Source organism: Kwoniella shandongensis, chromosome 7 (assembly GCF_008629635.2).
Source record: "Kwoniella shandongensis chromosome 7, complete sequence".
NCBI classification, from domain to species: Eukaryota; Fungi; Basidiomycota; class Tremellomycetes; order Tremellales; family Cryptococcaceae; genus Kwoniella; species Kwoniella shandongensis.
This window is the reverse complement of record NC_089293.1, coordinates 161,679-176,502: the sequence shown is the minus strand read 5'-3', so window position 1 is coordinate 176,502 and position 14,824 is coordinate 161,679. Positions and strand designations below refer to the sequence as shown.

The 14,824-nt window shown below is 51.2% G+C and overlaps 3 protein-coding genes and 1 non-coding gene across 4 annotated transcripts; 2 read left to right on the top strand and 2 right to left on the bottom strand.

Annotated features, from left to right (window-relative positions):
• Positions 1 to 5,431: 5,431 nt before the first annotated feature.
• On the bottom strand, positions 5,432 to 8,068 carry CI109_103949 (uncharacterized protein; the record flags this gene model as incomplete). The annotated part of the gene is made up of 2 exons (XM_032006727.1): positions 5,432 to 6,855; positions 6,913 to 8,068. The coding sequence occupies 2 exons, from the start codon at positions 8,066 to 8,068 to the stop codon at positions 5,432 to 5,434; spliced, it is 2,580 nt and encodes an 859-aa protein (XP_031858930.1).
• Positions 8,069 to 8,383: 315 nt separating this feature from the next.
• Positions 8,384 to 10,417, top strand: CI109_103948 (uncharacterized protein; the record flags this gene model as incomplete). The annotated part of the gene is made up of 6 exons (XM_032006728.1): positions 8,384 to 8,424; positions 8,551 to 9,267; positions 9,348 to 9,615; positions 9,673 to 9,749; positions 9,808 to 9,901; positions 9,992 to 10,417. The coding sequence occupies 6 exons, from the start codon at positions 8,384 to 8,386 to the stop codon at positions 10,415 to 10,417; spliced, it is 1,623 nt and encodes a 540-aa protein (XP_031858931.1).
• Positions 10,418 to 10,786: 369 nt separating this feature from the next.
• On the top strand, positions 10,787 to 10,901 carry CI109_103947. The gene has a single exon (XR_004236756.1). It is a non-coding gene; the product is annotated as a 5S ribosomal RNA (ribosomal RNA).
• A 417-nt stretch (positions 10,902 to 11,318) lies between these two features.
• Positions 11,319 to 14,519, bottom strand: CI109_103946 (uncharacterized protein; the record flags this gene model as incomplete). The annotated part of the gene is made up of 10 exons (XM_032006729.1): positions 11,319 to 11,564; positions 11,625 to 11,686; positions 11,769 to 11,894; positions 11,984 to 12,241; positions 12,343 to 13,015; positions 13,088 to 13,294; positions 13,438 to 13,681; positions 13,802 to 14,086; positions 14,233 to 14,298; positions 14,380 to 14,519. The coding sequence occupies 10 exons, from the start codon at positions 14,517 to 14,519 to the stop codon at positions 11,319 to 11,321; spliced, it is 2,307 nt and encodes a 768-aa protein (XP_031858932.1).
• Between the last annotated feature and the right edge of the window lie 305 nt (positions 14,520 to 14,824).

Genomic DNA, 14,824 nt, shown 5'->3' with positions numbered 1-14,824 from the left:
CAACCGCGGTTGAACATCACGTGATTATGTCGCACGGTCCACCACGACCCCCTTTCAACCCCCCTTCCTATCAATCTGCGACAGCCTCAAGCCGAGCGAGAGCTCTACGACCGACTGCAAGTGATCTATTCGACAAGCAAGCACCACTACCTTCGGCCAAACGAACGTCCCGAAGGGTTCCAGCAACAGCAGATGGACCCCCGGTGCCTATCCGGTGTCCAGCGTGCCCGACGTACGATGGGACAGACATATGGGACCACTGCAGGAACATCAACGTCCACCCAGGCTTGCCCTTCGTTCAGTCAGACTTTGCGGGATTTGAGACCCATGTCCAGGTCTGTGGCGACTGTGGGGCGGTGCTGCGAACGACGAACGGGGCAATGTCTCAACACCGGCGAGCTTGCAAAGGCAGGACGAAGGAGATGCTGGAGAGGCTTGCAGGAATGACTCTGATGGTGCACAAAGGAAGGAGGAAGACGTTTCGGCTACCAGCTCTACCTGTAGCACAGCCTGTGTCACCACCCGCAGCGACTTCGACCCCCCTCCGGCGCTTTGCGAGTGCACCGTCCGCGGCTTCTACACCTTCGGTCCCAGCACACCCCACGCCACCTCAGCTTGTCCTATCCCGAGACGAACCACGATCGAGCCCGTCGTACAATGGGTCTCCAACCCCAGCGTCGCTTCCTGGTTCTCCGTCGCCCCCCTCTCTGCCAGCTCCTCTTCCCAGGGACCCGACGCCGGTGCCAGTTGGCACTCCAGAGCCGGCAGCTCAAGATACACCGGTACTTGGCCCATCCCCCCATGGGGAACACGACACGTCAGCGATAGCGGATTTGACGACGCGGACAGCAGCGCAGTCGGCACCCACCCGGGGGATGCAGGACCTTCTCCCCCTGCCTGGTTCAGTCAAACATCTCCACCCCACCCTTGTCAACCCCTTCGTAGCCACAGCAAATAGGTTGGCGGCGTCCTATAACGACAACCCGTGCGAGGAGACCTTATTCGATGTCTTGTCTCTAGTCAAGGTGGGGCTGGTCCCTGAAATGAGGAATGGACACAAAACTGTTGTGGAGAGGCTAGAACGGTTCCCGGCAGTCTCCTGGCCCAGTATGAAGGAGAGGAGCTTGAGAATGGGGGCTAAGAAGAGCAAGGTAGCACGGGCGAAGGAATTAGTGGAAGCGGGACTGGTAGGCAAGGCCGTGAGGACTCTCACCAGCGATGCAGCAGTTGCGTCGCTGGACCAGTCGACAATAGACTCACTGAAATCCAAGCATCCTCAAGGTTCGCCTAACCCGTTCCCGCCAATCCGAAGAGACGAAGCGACTGCGGCTACAACACCCGACGAGATCGATATTACAAGCCTGATTCGATCCTTCAAGCCGGACACGGCTCCAGGCCCTTCCGGGTGGACGGTGAAGCTCATCTCCCTCGCCTCGACAGGACAAGCCTTCCGCACCTTCCTCACAACCCTAACTGCTGGAGTCGCTCATGGGATAGCTCCGGGCCGCGACATGCTATGCACGTCCCGCCTCACACCTCTCCTGAAGCCAGACGGAGGCATCCGACCTATTGCGGTGGGAGAGATGTTCTACCGCTTGAGCATGAAGGCGATCTTCAAGTCGAACTTCCAGACCGAGTTCTTGTCACCAAACCAGTTCGGAATAGGGTCCAAGGGGGGTGTGGAGACAATCATACATGCGGTTCAGATGATGGTCGATCGCCACCCTGCTTTCCGCCGTTTCCGCCACCTCACCTCCTTGGACGCGTCGAACGCATTCAACGCTCTGTCTCGCCGAAAGCTCGCGAACTGCATCAAGAAGTACGCACCGTCCCTGCTACGGTCCGCGGAGTGGTCTTACGGCAAACCTTCACCCTTGCTCCTCTACGGGGGTGGTGAAGTAGTGGAGATACCGTCGGAGGATGGCGTGAGACAAGGAGACCCCCTCGGACCCCTGTTCTTTTCAATCGGAATTCGGGAAGCGGTGGACGAGCTGCAGGCTATCCTGGGAGACAGGTACCTAGTGCTGGCATACTTGGACGACATCTTCATACTGGGAGAGGACGACCAGGGACTAGCAATAGCCACCGAATACTTTGCGCGAGAGGACTCCCCGCTGTCCCTCAATGTCAGGAAATGCAAGCAGGTCAGCGTGGAGGAGATTGTGGAGCGGGGTATAGAGCTCCTGGGGTCATGTGTTGGGTCGACAGCGGTGAGAGACAGGTTCCTTAGCGACAAAATCACCGAGATCGAATCCGAGGTCGAAGCTCTAGGCCCCTTTCCCAAGCAGCACGCACTCCTTATGCTCCGACAGTCGATACAGCAGAAGCTCCGCCATCTTCAACGAACTCTGCTCTCCCCCGATCTGGCAGGGTGTTGGGATCGCTTGGACAGGGTGCTGTGGGGAGGGTTGGATACCATACGGGGCAAGCGTCCTCTCCCCGAACACGAGCAACGCGATCGGTGCCTCATATCTCTCCCCCCGAATCTTGGGGGCCTTGGGCTTGCTTCGCATGCCGAGGTGGCGCCTCTGGCCTACAGGGCAGCGTCGTCTCTCGCTATCGGCTCTCTCCTCGCGATAGTGCCCGAGCTTGACGAGTCGACAGAACCAGTGTCGCAGCGGGAGCTGTGTAGGGAAGCCTCCATAACAAAACAGAAAGAACTCATGGCAACCCTCACGCTCCACGAACGAATCACAGTGGTCGAATCGGCATCACAGATTGGGAGACGTTGGCTCACAGCAATCCCCTCAGCACCTCGCTTCACGGTTCCTTGTCCGGCAGTGCAGACAGCACTTCACTACCGAACACTCACACCAGGGTACCCAGGGCGGTGCAAGAGGTGCATGGAGGATAACACACTAGGACACGACGAGAACTGCCAGGGGCGCAAGCGTCTGACCAAGTCGAGACACGAAGGGGTTAAGCATCGGATGGCGTCAGCCTTGAGAGCTATCCCGGGAGCAGAAGTTGTGGTGGAGCCTTATATGGAGAACAGACTGGATCGGCTCAACGACATCAAGATCACCCTCGACACGTCAAGCACCCGTACGGCCCTACAGGAAGAATACGATCTGAAGATCATTTCCCTCAGTGCTCCCACACACCTAGGGAGCCTCACGGCGAATGGCAAGACTCGGGAGGAGAAGGCGGAGGCGGCGAGGAGAGTGAAGGACGGAGAATGGGTTGAGGACACGGAGACGAGAGTTGCGAAGGTGCTAAGTCAGCAAGCACGCAGGAAGGTTACTAATCTGCCAGCTGAGGAGAGAGAACGAGTGGAAGGGACAGGAATCTTTACCCCTCTGGTCCTATCGTCTGGAGGGCTGCAAGAAGGAGAAACGATGGAGAAGATCAGGGATTGGAAGAGGTGGAACATGCCACCGGGTACTTATAGCTGGCTCCTTACTTCTATAGCTGTCTCCCTCGTTAACGCGAGGGCTAAGACCTTCCTGGTCTAGGGACAGAGCTCCCCCGAGGACTTTGGTACTGCCTGACCCTGTCATTGTAGTCTCAATATACCACAGACTATGCATCTAAAATCTGCGCAGCTAAGCTGGGTATCGCTCGGTTAGTACCAAGGTGGGGGACCACTTGGGAATCCCGGGTGCTGTAGTTTTTGCATTTTTTGGAAGAAAGAATCACTGCATGAACGTCGTTTTTGGATAAATGTCGTAGAAGACGATGGATGATCGACGAGAAGAAGATGAAACAGATCTCGGAGGAAATGGAACCCTGCGTGTGTGTGTGTGTGTGTGTGTGTGTGTTTTGTCATCGGAGGTTTTGTTGACGCACGGATCCCCTCAACTCGACCTATTTTTAGACGCGCGGTAATCGCGTCCCGACCCGGTAGTGTTTTTTTTTTCTCGATGCTTGATATCTTCGTCATCAACGAACTTGATTAACGATTTGTTCACTGTAGAGCACTTGTACCAATGAGGTGTGCAATCCATATCAGTAAAGAGTCGCATTGTCCCCGTTACTGCTGCTGCTGCTGCTGCTGCTGCTGCTGATGGGGCGATAAAATTCCTTTTGTCATGAAAGTGGAATCCTGCCGCACAACCTTTGTCTTTGTATCCTTTATCTCTCTCCTTAAGTTATGAGTTGTAAATTACACCCAAATAGTGTACGATGATAGCTGTATGCTTGTACTTGGACATCTTCATATCCCTCCATGTGCTTGAGAGGTGACAAGTGAAGCCAACTCAGTGAGACCTTGCGTCTCTGGACCATTGACCGGAGCATCATCATGCCAGATATTCAACAATCCCGTCTGTGTCTCCCTTTCCAACGACGCTATATTCGTACCCTCCTGCATCTGTCCGTTCCTCTCTTCGCAAGTCTCACAATCCTCTTCCTCCTTCTTCCAGGAATAACAGGACCACAAACGGGGTCTTATTGGGTCGAGGTTGATTATGGCTCGCAGACGGGGGTATGGCGGTTAGGCGCTCTAGGAAGTTGTGGGCTGGGGAAAAGGTGAGAGTCTGCTTGGTTGAAGGACAGTCCTGAGCTTCAAGTGAATTGGTCAGATGTTGTTGTGCGAGCACCCATACTGATGATCTAGACAAGTGATAGTTGTACAACCGAAGAAACTAACGATATTCAGCCGAAGCATTGGAAGACGGTTCACAATGCACTCATGTTCCACTTGGCTTGTGCGTACACTTCTGGTAGATGCCATTTAAGCTGAACCATTGAATGACTACTCCTTAGCTGCTGTCACCTTCTTTCTCGTCGCATGCTACGCTTCCATCCTACTCCACTTCCCCGAATCTCCAACGACAAAACGATATGGTACTCTCGTGCCCTTGTTCGGACCCGTTTTCCCATGTGTCGTGATGATTGTGGATATTGCAGTAGCGCATCGGATGGAAACACTGAACGATGTTGAAAGTATTCGACGGATTGGTGTATATTGGTTGTGAGTCAGTCTTCCCCTGCACTCCAGATCTGTACGCTTCTTTCTCCACAATGTGCGCATACCCATGTTCGCTTTTCGAATTTGACTAGGCCGATTGTTAAATCGAGTTGACTCGCTCGTGTCTCACACCAGGGGAACCGGCAGCTTTATATCCTCAGTACTGTGGTGTATCCTCATCGAATACGACGGGAACCTAAAACATCGCGAAGCAGGTGACGAAAATGCGATCTACGAGTCTGATGATGAAATGAAGAAAGGTCATGGCAGTACTACGGTGAAGCAACAGATCCTTGATGGGATCTCGCAATTACGGTCTATTAGACCACCATTCCAGCGCGATAAAGATGGGAAGAGAGGTGAAAAGACATAGCGAACCAAATCATACACACATCTCTTCGTAGTCGGGTTCTCATCACCATGAAAGAGACAAAATTTAGGCGGAACAAACTGACTACATTGTAGTAGCTTATAAAACGATGATACATCTATAACGTTGTATAAATTGATAACGGTCTACTAGAGTGTATTACCCTCATAGTCTGGGTCCATCATTTCGTTGTCATCCATCTCCGCTGGATCGTCATCCCCCGATACCTCCATCCCCTCGTCGTCAACCATATCTTTTGACTGTGTAACTCTCTCGAGCGACCTTTTACCTTTACCTCTACCGCTTGTCCTCTCATTGTCGATCATCCCTTGTATTCCCAGCTTGGTGGTCAACCCCGCGTCCTCCGCTCTCAGCCAGAACCCTTCTTCTGATCCAACAGTCTTCCTTTCCCAAGCCATCTTGACCAGATCCAGCGCGAAATCCTCCCTCTTCTTATCCAGCAGGAGCTTCAACATCTTACTCCATAATATCGCTCCCACCTCTCGCTCTGATATAAAATGTTCCCAATGGGACCACCCTTCGGCCAGTCCAGATCCGTCAGATCGAGTGAGTAAGAGATGAATGATCTCGAAATACATCGCGTTGGAGATCATGATCCTTCCACCTGGGAATAAGTCCAGAGCGGTATCGATGAACTCTTGTCTTTGTTCGACGCTTGTTGATTCAGACCGAGCAGCTACTCGGAGGAAAGTGGTCCACATAGCTACTGTCCGTGTCCTCGTTTCGCCGTACAACTTCTTCGTACTCGCTCTTCGAAGGATGTATAACCCTGCTTGTAGTTCGACAAAATTCGGCGAATGATTATGTGTCCACTTGGTGAGCAGCCCGGTGAGAACACTCGTCCAAGGTTGAATGCCGTGTTCTAAATGTTGAACGCTGAGCGTATGCTCGAGGATGGTGTCGACCGTACGTCCTACAGGTAAGCCACCTTCGAGCTGGATAGCGAGAAGTGGTCCAAGAATATGTGAACCGAGACGAAGGTTGTTCTCGGCGACTAGTCGAAGTGCTCGTCCACAAGCTTTGAGCTTTTCTTGCGGTCCCCAATGACCTAACGCTAGACGTCTGATCATCGTAGCGATAGACATTTCGAGATCGCTTTGATTGGCCTTAGGTAGATCCTTGATCACCTTGAAAGCATCATTGATTTTCTTCTGGATCATGAAAAACTCGACGAAAGCCGCTCGGGTTCTCGGTCCAATCTCGCCCAGGTGTCCATCTTTACCAGCTGTATACAATCTCTCGATCTCGCCTTTCAGTCTCGGTTCGTCCCACGCAAGCATACCGAGGACTCGGATCCGTCGACTGAACGCTTCGTCGGTGATATGCCAATCTGCCGCAGATAGTCGACGCCAGTATTCGTCTGCCCAAGCACGAGCTCTTGTTCTTGATTCGGAAGAGGCAGTTCGTCGAGTAGCGATTATGCCCATGTGAAACATCGCGATGGCGAGGAAGTGAGCAGTGGGTTGAAGACCTCGTTCAGGCATATCTCGGCCAATCATCGTTGCGATCCGGTTGACATCGTTTCGCCATTCAAATGCTTTGATAAAGTTCCCTGCGCAGAGGATCAGTATCTACACGAGCGCTACGAATTGCTGAACGGTGAACCTACACCAGATGATGGGTGGAAGGGGAATATTCCGATATGCATCTCCTTGCACATCAATCTCCGTCAAGTCTCGGGATCGAATGAAAGCACCGGGTCCGACGGAGGCGTCCAAGATACTCTTGTAGAGCTTCACAAGTCCATCTGCTTCTCTCGAGTGCCCGAGCATTGATATTCGGCCGATCAAAGCGTTTGGGTGAAAGCATTGCAGAGCTAAAATGAGCTTGTCGACGTTTTGTCGATATTTCACGTACATCGCTTCTCCACCTTTGATACGACGGAAGACACGTTGTATAGGCGTAAAGTCGAATCGTGCTGTTGGTCGAAGATCCGCTTGACTATCCAACATCCCAAAGAGGGAATGTTCGTCCACCGCATCCAACAGTGTCAATGCTGCGAGATTGATCATAATGAGGGGTTTCATTCCCTCCCCTTCCAATCTCGCAGCTAGTCGAGCTTCTCTATTCCATGAGATGAGGTCTTTCGCATCTTTCCCTTGTATCTCCCTCATTCGTTCCTTGCACTTCGCAAACATGCTCACGACGTCGGCAGGTCGTCCTATCTCGATCAGCTGAAGCATGAAAGCGTGCAGGCCTTGCCAGTGATTTCGAGCGGCAGACTCGATGACAATATCTCGTAGAATACCGAATCGTTCATGATCGCGAGTGGCCATTTTACTCAAATTCGACGAAGATCCACGCTGGGAGAGGACGTCGACAAGGAATATGGAGATGTGAGCATAGTCGGTCGTTGGTAGACGACTGGTCGCACCGAGGTCTATGAGCGATGACCATGTTGTTATCACAGCGTCGAGGTTGTGGTTCTCCAACGCTTGGCGGAATAGGTGGAGGTGATCGTCGATAGGATAGTTTGGTGGAGGTCGCAGGCGTATAACATAGGTATCCTGAGGAACGAGTTGAGATACCTTCGAGTGGTGTGTGGAATTCTTTACTGACTTCGCATGATCTCGTCGCTGATCAGCTGTATTTCTCGATTTGAGAGGTCTTGACTTCGGTCCGTTTGTACGAGTCGAGGTTGCCAATGGCCGGCTAAGGGTAACCCAAGTTGGAGGAGGTATAGTGCCAGAAGTGAAGAGAGTGCTCCGATAGAGCCATGTTTGAGGTCCAGGACCAGCCAAGGCGGACCTTGGTATCCCTCTCATCCGTTATATCGTCAAGCTACTGAACAAGACAAGATCATGAACACACGAGGAAGTGCTGAAGACATTTCGAGAATGATAGAACCTCAGAAAGTGGAGGGAGAGGGTTCGAACGACGTTACGTAACTCCATCGACGCGGTTGTTTTTATCTTGGGAGAAGTCACCAAACAAGCCATCCGATGTCATTCAACATCACTCAACTTCAATAAACATTTCTTCTCAACTCTGTCACCTTGTCTCCTCTCGACTACCCACCGCTTACTGATTTATCAACACCACCTTCTCACATTCGTCGATTTCCTACTTGATCAGCTAAGATGCTTTCGGAGACGGGGTCAAGTAACCTTCCAGGGGATGTGTGAGTGGAGTCGTCCAACTTTGTGTTGTATGACACACATTCCGCGCTTGCCCAACATCGTCTCGCGCGTTCACAGAATCTACACCTCGAAGAAGACACTAAGCTGACCTGCCATGGATATCGTAGCTCCAACCCCTTCATCACCAAACTCTCTAGTTCCCCTCAAAAAGGTCGGATCTCCCCTTCGGACCCATCGTCTTCCATCTCCTCCTTGAGGGAAGGTATGGGTCGTATGGACATCTCCCACCGAGGCAATTCTATGGACTACATTCAATCCGCAATGGAACGTAAAGATTCTCGAGAATCACAACATGCTACTCGACGTGAACTTGATCGATTTGTACCCTCTCGACCATCATCGATCCACCATTCTTCTCACAGTTCTACGACTTTACCTACACTTGCTTTGGCTGCTGATGGACAAACACCCGATACTTCAATGGACCATTCTTCAATTGCTGATCAGACGACTTCTTCCCTCTCTGCGAGTCTCGGTATGCCAGCTGGGAACAACAGAAGGATCTTATCGTTCAGATCGGCACCCCCAAAGGCTTCACACGCGACATCACATCTTGACGCTCAACGAAATTACCTCCTTCATTCGTCCGCCGCAGCCAGTAGAGGTACAGGCAGTAATGCCGCCGGCAAAGAAGGAGCGAAGAAGAGGGCTCCTCCCTATGTACCGGAAAGGGTGTTGGATGCTCCTGGTTTTGAGGATGATTACTACTTGAACCTGATAGATTGGAGTTGTGCGAATCGAGTGGCTATTGGATTGGGTGATACGGGATATGTTTGGGATGCGGAGACAGGAAACGTCAATGCTCTCGGGGGAGGAAACGATGCGTGAGTTCACTGTACCTTTACTCACAGCTTGGTCTGCATTGTGTTTGTTGCCACTTAATGCTTATCATGCGCTACCACAGCAACGAGGACGCCAGCAAAGTCACCTCCGTTTCATGGTCCAACGACGGCTCTTATCTTGCTGTCGGTACCGATGCGGGTGAAGTCGAGATCTGGGACGTCGAGGAGGGGAAGAAGATGCGCACGATGGCCGGACATTCTGCTCGTATTCCCTCAATGAGCTGGCACGGACACGTCCTTTCTTCAGGATGTAGGGATGGGAGTATCTACCATCATGATGTGAGAGTGGCAAAGCACAAGGTCATGGAGTTGGTGGGACACAATGCAGAGGTGAGCTTATAAGGTGCTGAATCTGTTCCATAAGCTGACTCGATTCCAATGATGTAGGTATGCGGTCTTACTTGGAGAGCAGATGGACAGTTGTTGGCCAGTGGCGGTAATGACAATGTCGTAAACTGTTGGGAGTGAGTAACACGTGAGCCATGTCTCAGGGGACGATGCGCTGACAAGTGGTCTCCGTAGTGGTCGAGTCGGTGCTTCTGTACTGCAAACTGGCGATGGTGTTCCTCGAGGTGTCGCCAAGTGGACCAAGCGAAACCACACTGCTGCTGTCAAGGTGGGTTTTCCGCATATACTTTGTTTACCCTCATCCGTTTTCGTCATTTGCGATGCGATAAGATCAGAGCTGATCATCTCTGCACGATAGGCTCTCGCATGGTGTCCTTGGCAATCGTCACTACTCGCATCTGGTGGCGGTACGGCTGATAAACACATCCACTTCTGGTCCACTTCCACCGGAACACGTACCGCCTCTTTACCCACTTCCACCCAGGTCACCTCACTCACTTTCTCCCCTCACTCTAAAGAAATCTTAGGCACGCACGGATATCCCGATAACACTCTGACATTATGGTCATATCCTTCTTTGGAGAAAGTGTGGGAAGTGCCAGCACACGATAGTAGGATCATCTGTTCAGCGTTGAGTCCCGATGGAACGACGGTCTGTACAGGTGCAGGAGATGAGAATTTGAAATTCTGGAAAGTGTGGGAAGCGAGAGTCGCGAAGAAGGATAGAGACGACGCTGAGAGTGGAAGTCACGCGAGGGGCAAATCAGCAGTGAGAATTAGGTAGAAGTGGGAGATAGCACGGGAAGGAGGTTTTGTACGTTCGACGAAGAATCGAGCTCCTCTACAGGGGGGCATCCATACCAGGAGCTTGGCGAGGGCGGGAAGAGGGATCAACCTACATATCGTCGTTTGTACTTTACATATCATTTTCAATTAGAGCATCATGTTTCATGGCGATGCTATTCTATGCGTTTGTTTGGAAAAGGCAAGTCACGGTTGTAGTTAGAATCGGATAATCGGAACTTTACAAACGCTTTAACCCACATCCACCCCGCACGTCCATTCACCGATCAACAAAGAGATCAAAACACACACACACACACACAAAGTGGTCTGTGCGCTTTCTGTGCACCCTGAAATTTCTATTTATATCTACGGCCATAGAACCTAGAAAACGCCGCATCCCGTCTGATCTGCGCAGCTAAGCTGGGTATCGCTCGGTTAGTACCAAGGTGGGGGACCACTTGGGAATCCCGGGTGCTGTAGTTTTTGCAATTTTTTAACAATCTCGTTGCATGAATGAATGAGAGATCTATCTTTGGGAGGTTGTTTTTGTAAGACGACGAGTGATCGACAAGAAAGAGGTGAAACGTATCTCGGAGGAAAGGGGGACCCTTTCACTCGGTGTGTGTGTTGTGTTTGTGTATTCCAAGGGGTGTTTAGGGTGAAACGAGGAATTGATGGGAAATTGTCCGAGCTAGTCTGTGCGCTCTTTGATACCCTTGATAGTTATATCGATGTCCATGCAGGACGATCATCTGCAAATGTTGTAGCTTACTGGGTGATAACGCTATCGTACCGAGCTACATGGCTAAAACACTAATAGACATACAATTGTGATTTGTGTGTTCAAGCTCTTGTCGAGCGTCTTTCTTTGTGAGCTTACTGCTCCTTCACCCTTCCACTCATTGCGTCGCGCACCCTCTCACACCACCCTCATCACCCATTTCTCCTCCCCCATCATCGTCATCATCATCCCCTTCAACACGAGTCACCACTCCTCTACTCGCTAAAAACTGTAATATCGTCGCTCTATCGAATGCTCCGCCAGAGTAAAACCTTGCAGAGCGGGTATTACGTTCAATTATGGTCGATTGGCGATGGGTCCTGTTGAATGATGGAATGGGAGGTTTTGACGTCGGAGCGAACATCTATAAAGACACATCGCATAAGCGCGGTTGTTTGTGTCAGGCTGGGAGATAACCGCTCACCTTGACAGTATTGTCAATACCGCTGACTGCAATCAGAGGCAACGTCGGATGTTGTTCCATAACTGTAGCAAGGAATATCAGCATCATCCTCTTCTGTCTTCAGGATACAATTTCAATAGAAGATGCAGATCCCCGCCCACTTACCGTTCACAACCGATCCGTCTCCCTCCCAAATCCCCTCCAATCGCCCGGTATCTTTATCCCAGACGAAGAAATTGCCATCGTCGGAACCTGAACAGACCTTGTCTGATCGAGTCCCTAAGAAGTTACCTAGAAAAGTAAATCCACTCAGCCTCTCTTTCCCCTACCTCATTCACGTTGTCGCCAAAAAGAGTTGAAAAGAGCTCTCCGCGACTCACAATCTTTCACCGTTTCCATGTTCCTCGCACCTTTGAAACTCCTCCTTGGGAAAATCGTCTCAACACTATCAAACGCCTTCGCCGGGACTCTGCTCGAATTACTTCCAGCTGTGATACTCAGAATATCCTCGTCATCTTCTTCTTCGTCATCTTCATCGTATTCGTCTTCCTCGTCGAAGTCCATAGCGTCCAACTCGTTCTCGTCGTCTTCATCAAGTAGGTCTATCGCCATATTTTCCAAATCTGACAGGGTTGCATCTGGTCAAACGTACATCCAGATGTCAGCTTCAATGAGACTCTTGCGCGATTTGAGGACACAAAATTAAATGTTGACATAAGTTTGTCCTCGTGACGCTCACCTTGCGCTCCTTCAAAATTCAGTTCGCGCCTGTCGTCCTCCTCCAGATCCATCAAGTCGTCCCGAAGGAAATCTCTGGCGGATCTGAACTCGGATGGGACAGTTGGACTCGGTGGACCCATTATCATCTCCGTACCAACATCTTCGTCGAGCAGAGCTGGATCGATTCCTGGCGAATCTGAATTATCTTGATCGCCAGGCAGAAAACCCATCTCACGAGCTATCTCTTCTGCTCGACCAGGTTCCAGTCCTCCTCCTGGTCCGGACGCTGAAGGTCCAGCAGGTGTTGGTAATATGAGTCTGTCATTCGTTCTTAGTCGACTTTGTGGGGCTTCTTCCAAGTCGGCTGGTAAGGTGGATCGATCCGAAAGCCTTCTTTTTCCCAGCTGTAGAGTTTCTTGTTCATTTTCATGCTTCGTCTCTTGTGTAGGGCTCCAAACATCCTGATGTTTCTTCTCGCTGTTGAAATGTGAGTTTGATGGTACAACACCGCCCGTTGGTGTTGATGGGATTACAATGCCTGACTCCCGGTTTGGAGATTGCCTCGCCCTATCTGCTTCTCGGTTCGGCGGTATTATGGTTGGCGAAGCAGATCTTGCTCGTGCAGAATCGGAAGGCGGTGAGTCATATATCGAGAACAGTGATGTTGAATGTTTCGCAAACGCCACAACGACCTGTCCAACCAACGAAGCTGTCAGCTAAACTGTTTCTGAATACTTTGATAGTACAAAGGGTGGAGAGTTTACCTCATCTGCGTGCTCGGCGCTCATCTTGACACAGGTGGTATGTCTCTCTTCCCTGAAGAAACGATCCCCTCGATCTGGTGTGACTTTCGACCATTCTTCGTCCGGTAGACCGAGTTTCCTCACGCAATGAACTTGGCCTGATGCACGGGCATGCGGTCCCCAGGTGGGTGTTTGCCGTTGTAGCATCCTTCTATCGCAGATATAGGCCTGTGGCAGCTCTGTCAGCTCATTCCACAGGTTTGTGCCCAGCCCGCCTCATCTGATTGCATCTGCTTCATGGGGCGACTGACCCCTAATGTCCATGACTTGTCCGCTCTCCATTCATCTACCAAGAAAGGGTTTACACTCACATGCTCTGTCCTCCCCGCGACCGCAAATATATGCGGCGTCACCGTGCTGACACTGAGACTGTACAAGTCCACCCCTTTCGGCGCATAGAACAGCGCTTCTGGACATTCTGAACGACATACGTGTGGTCGGCGCAGGTCATGTTGACGGACTGTACCGTCTTCTGAGACGGTGAGGAAGAGAAAGGGAGAATTCTCAGTCGCTATTCGTTTGGTCCGATCGGTATGACAACGGAGAACACGAACGCTACGAGCACGAGTAGGGTATGGAGTGTAAATCAGAGTGATGATGGATGTAAATCGAGATGATCAGTACTTTTATACTCTGGATGTTATATGACAAGGCGTGATCCACCTCGTCACTCACCCATCTCCTGAATGTCCAAACAATTCACCTCTATTCCTCCCGCTCCCCGTACCCATACCCCAACCACCGCTCTCCTCTCTACCTAGCCTCTCCACCTCGAAGACTCGTACTTCCCTATCCCCTGCGCAGGAGACAATTGTCGGCGTATTCGCATTAGGGAGGAATTTAGCTGAAAAGATATTGGCTCGATGGCCTGTCGAGATTGATTCCATCAATTTAAGTGGGTGGGGCGAGGAAGAGGAGGAAGATGAGGAGGGGGAAGGGTCGGGTTGCCAGATACATATTCTGTAAGACATGCGTTCTACGTCAGCTTTGAGTTCGGCCGCATTGAACTACTCAAGTAGACAGAGATGTACAGCGGGGACCTCCATAGTAGAAGGAGGCGATTTCCTCAGGGTGATTAGGGGGAGTCGGAAGGTCTATACACTTACCGTCGATCATCTGATCCAGAGAGCAACGTCCTCCCATCATCAGACCACGAAAGGGCATTCACACATCTGTTCCCAAAGCCAAGTCAGCCATGCCGCTCGAAGCTATCAAGCAGACCAAAGGAGCCGAGGAGGACTCATTATACTTACCCTACATGTCCATCATCACCACCCAAGACTTGTACTCTGTCCAACTTCTCCCACATGCCCTCATCAGATCGTCTCGACCCCTCAGAACGGTGAGGAGCGAATGCCCTCGGCAGAGGATGGAGACTGTGTCGTCGAGTCATGGCGATTGGAATGTCATATGCTTGGAACTAGCCTCGTTCGGTCTCGGCTTCTCACTATATCCTAAGATTGAGATTGTAAATGCAAGGAGGAAGTTGTAGATGTAGTTGCGGAATGTGACCTTGGGCGGGCGACGAAGTGGAGGTTGTATTGGCGTTTCTGATCTATTGAGTGGCAAATTCATCCTGCTTCCTTTCCGATGGACAGTCTTTGAGAACGTCACCTGAGAACGCCACTTCGACTGCAGGACGGATAGCCAAACAGATAACAAAGTCACAGCAGCAATCACAAGGGGAGAACTTGCAAC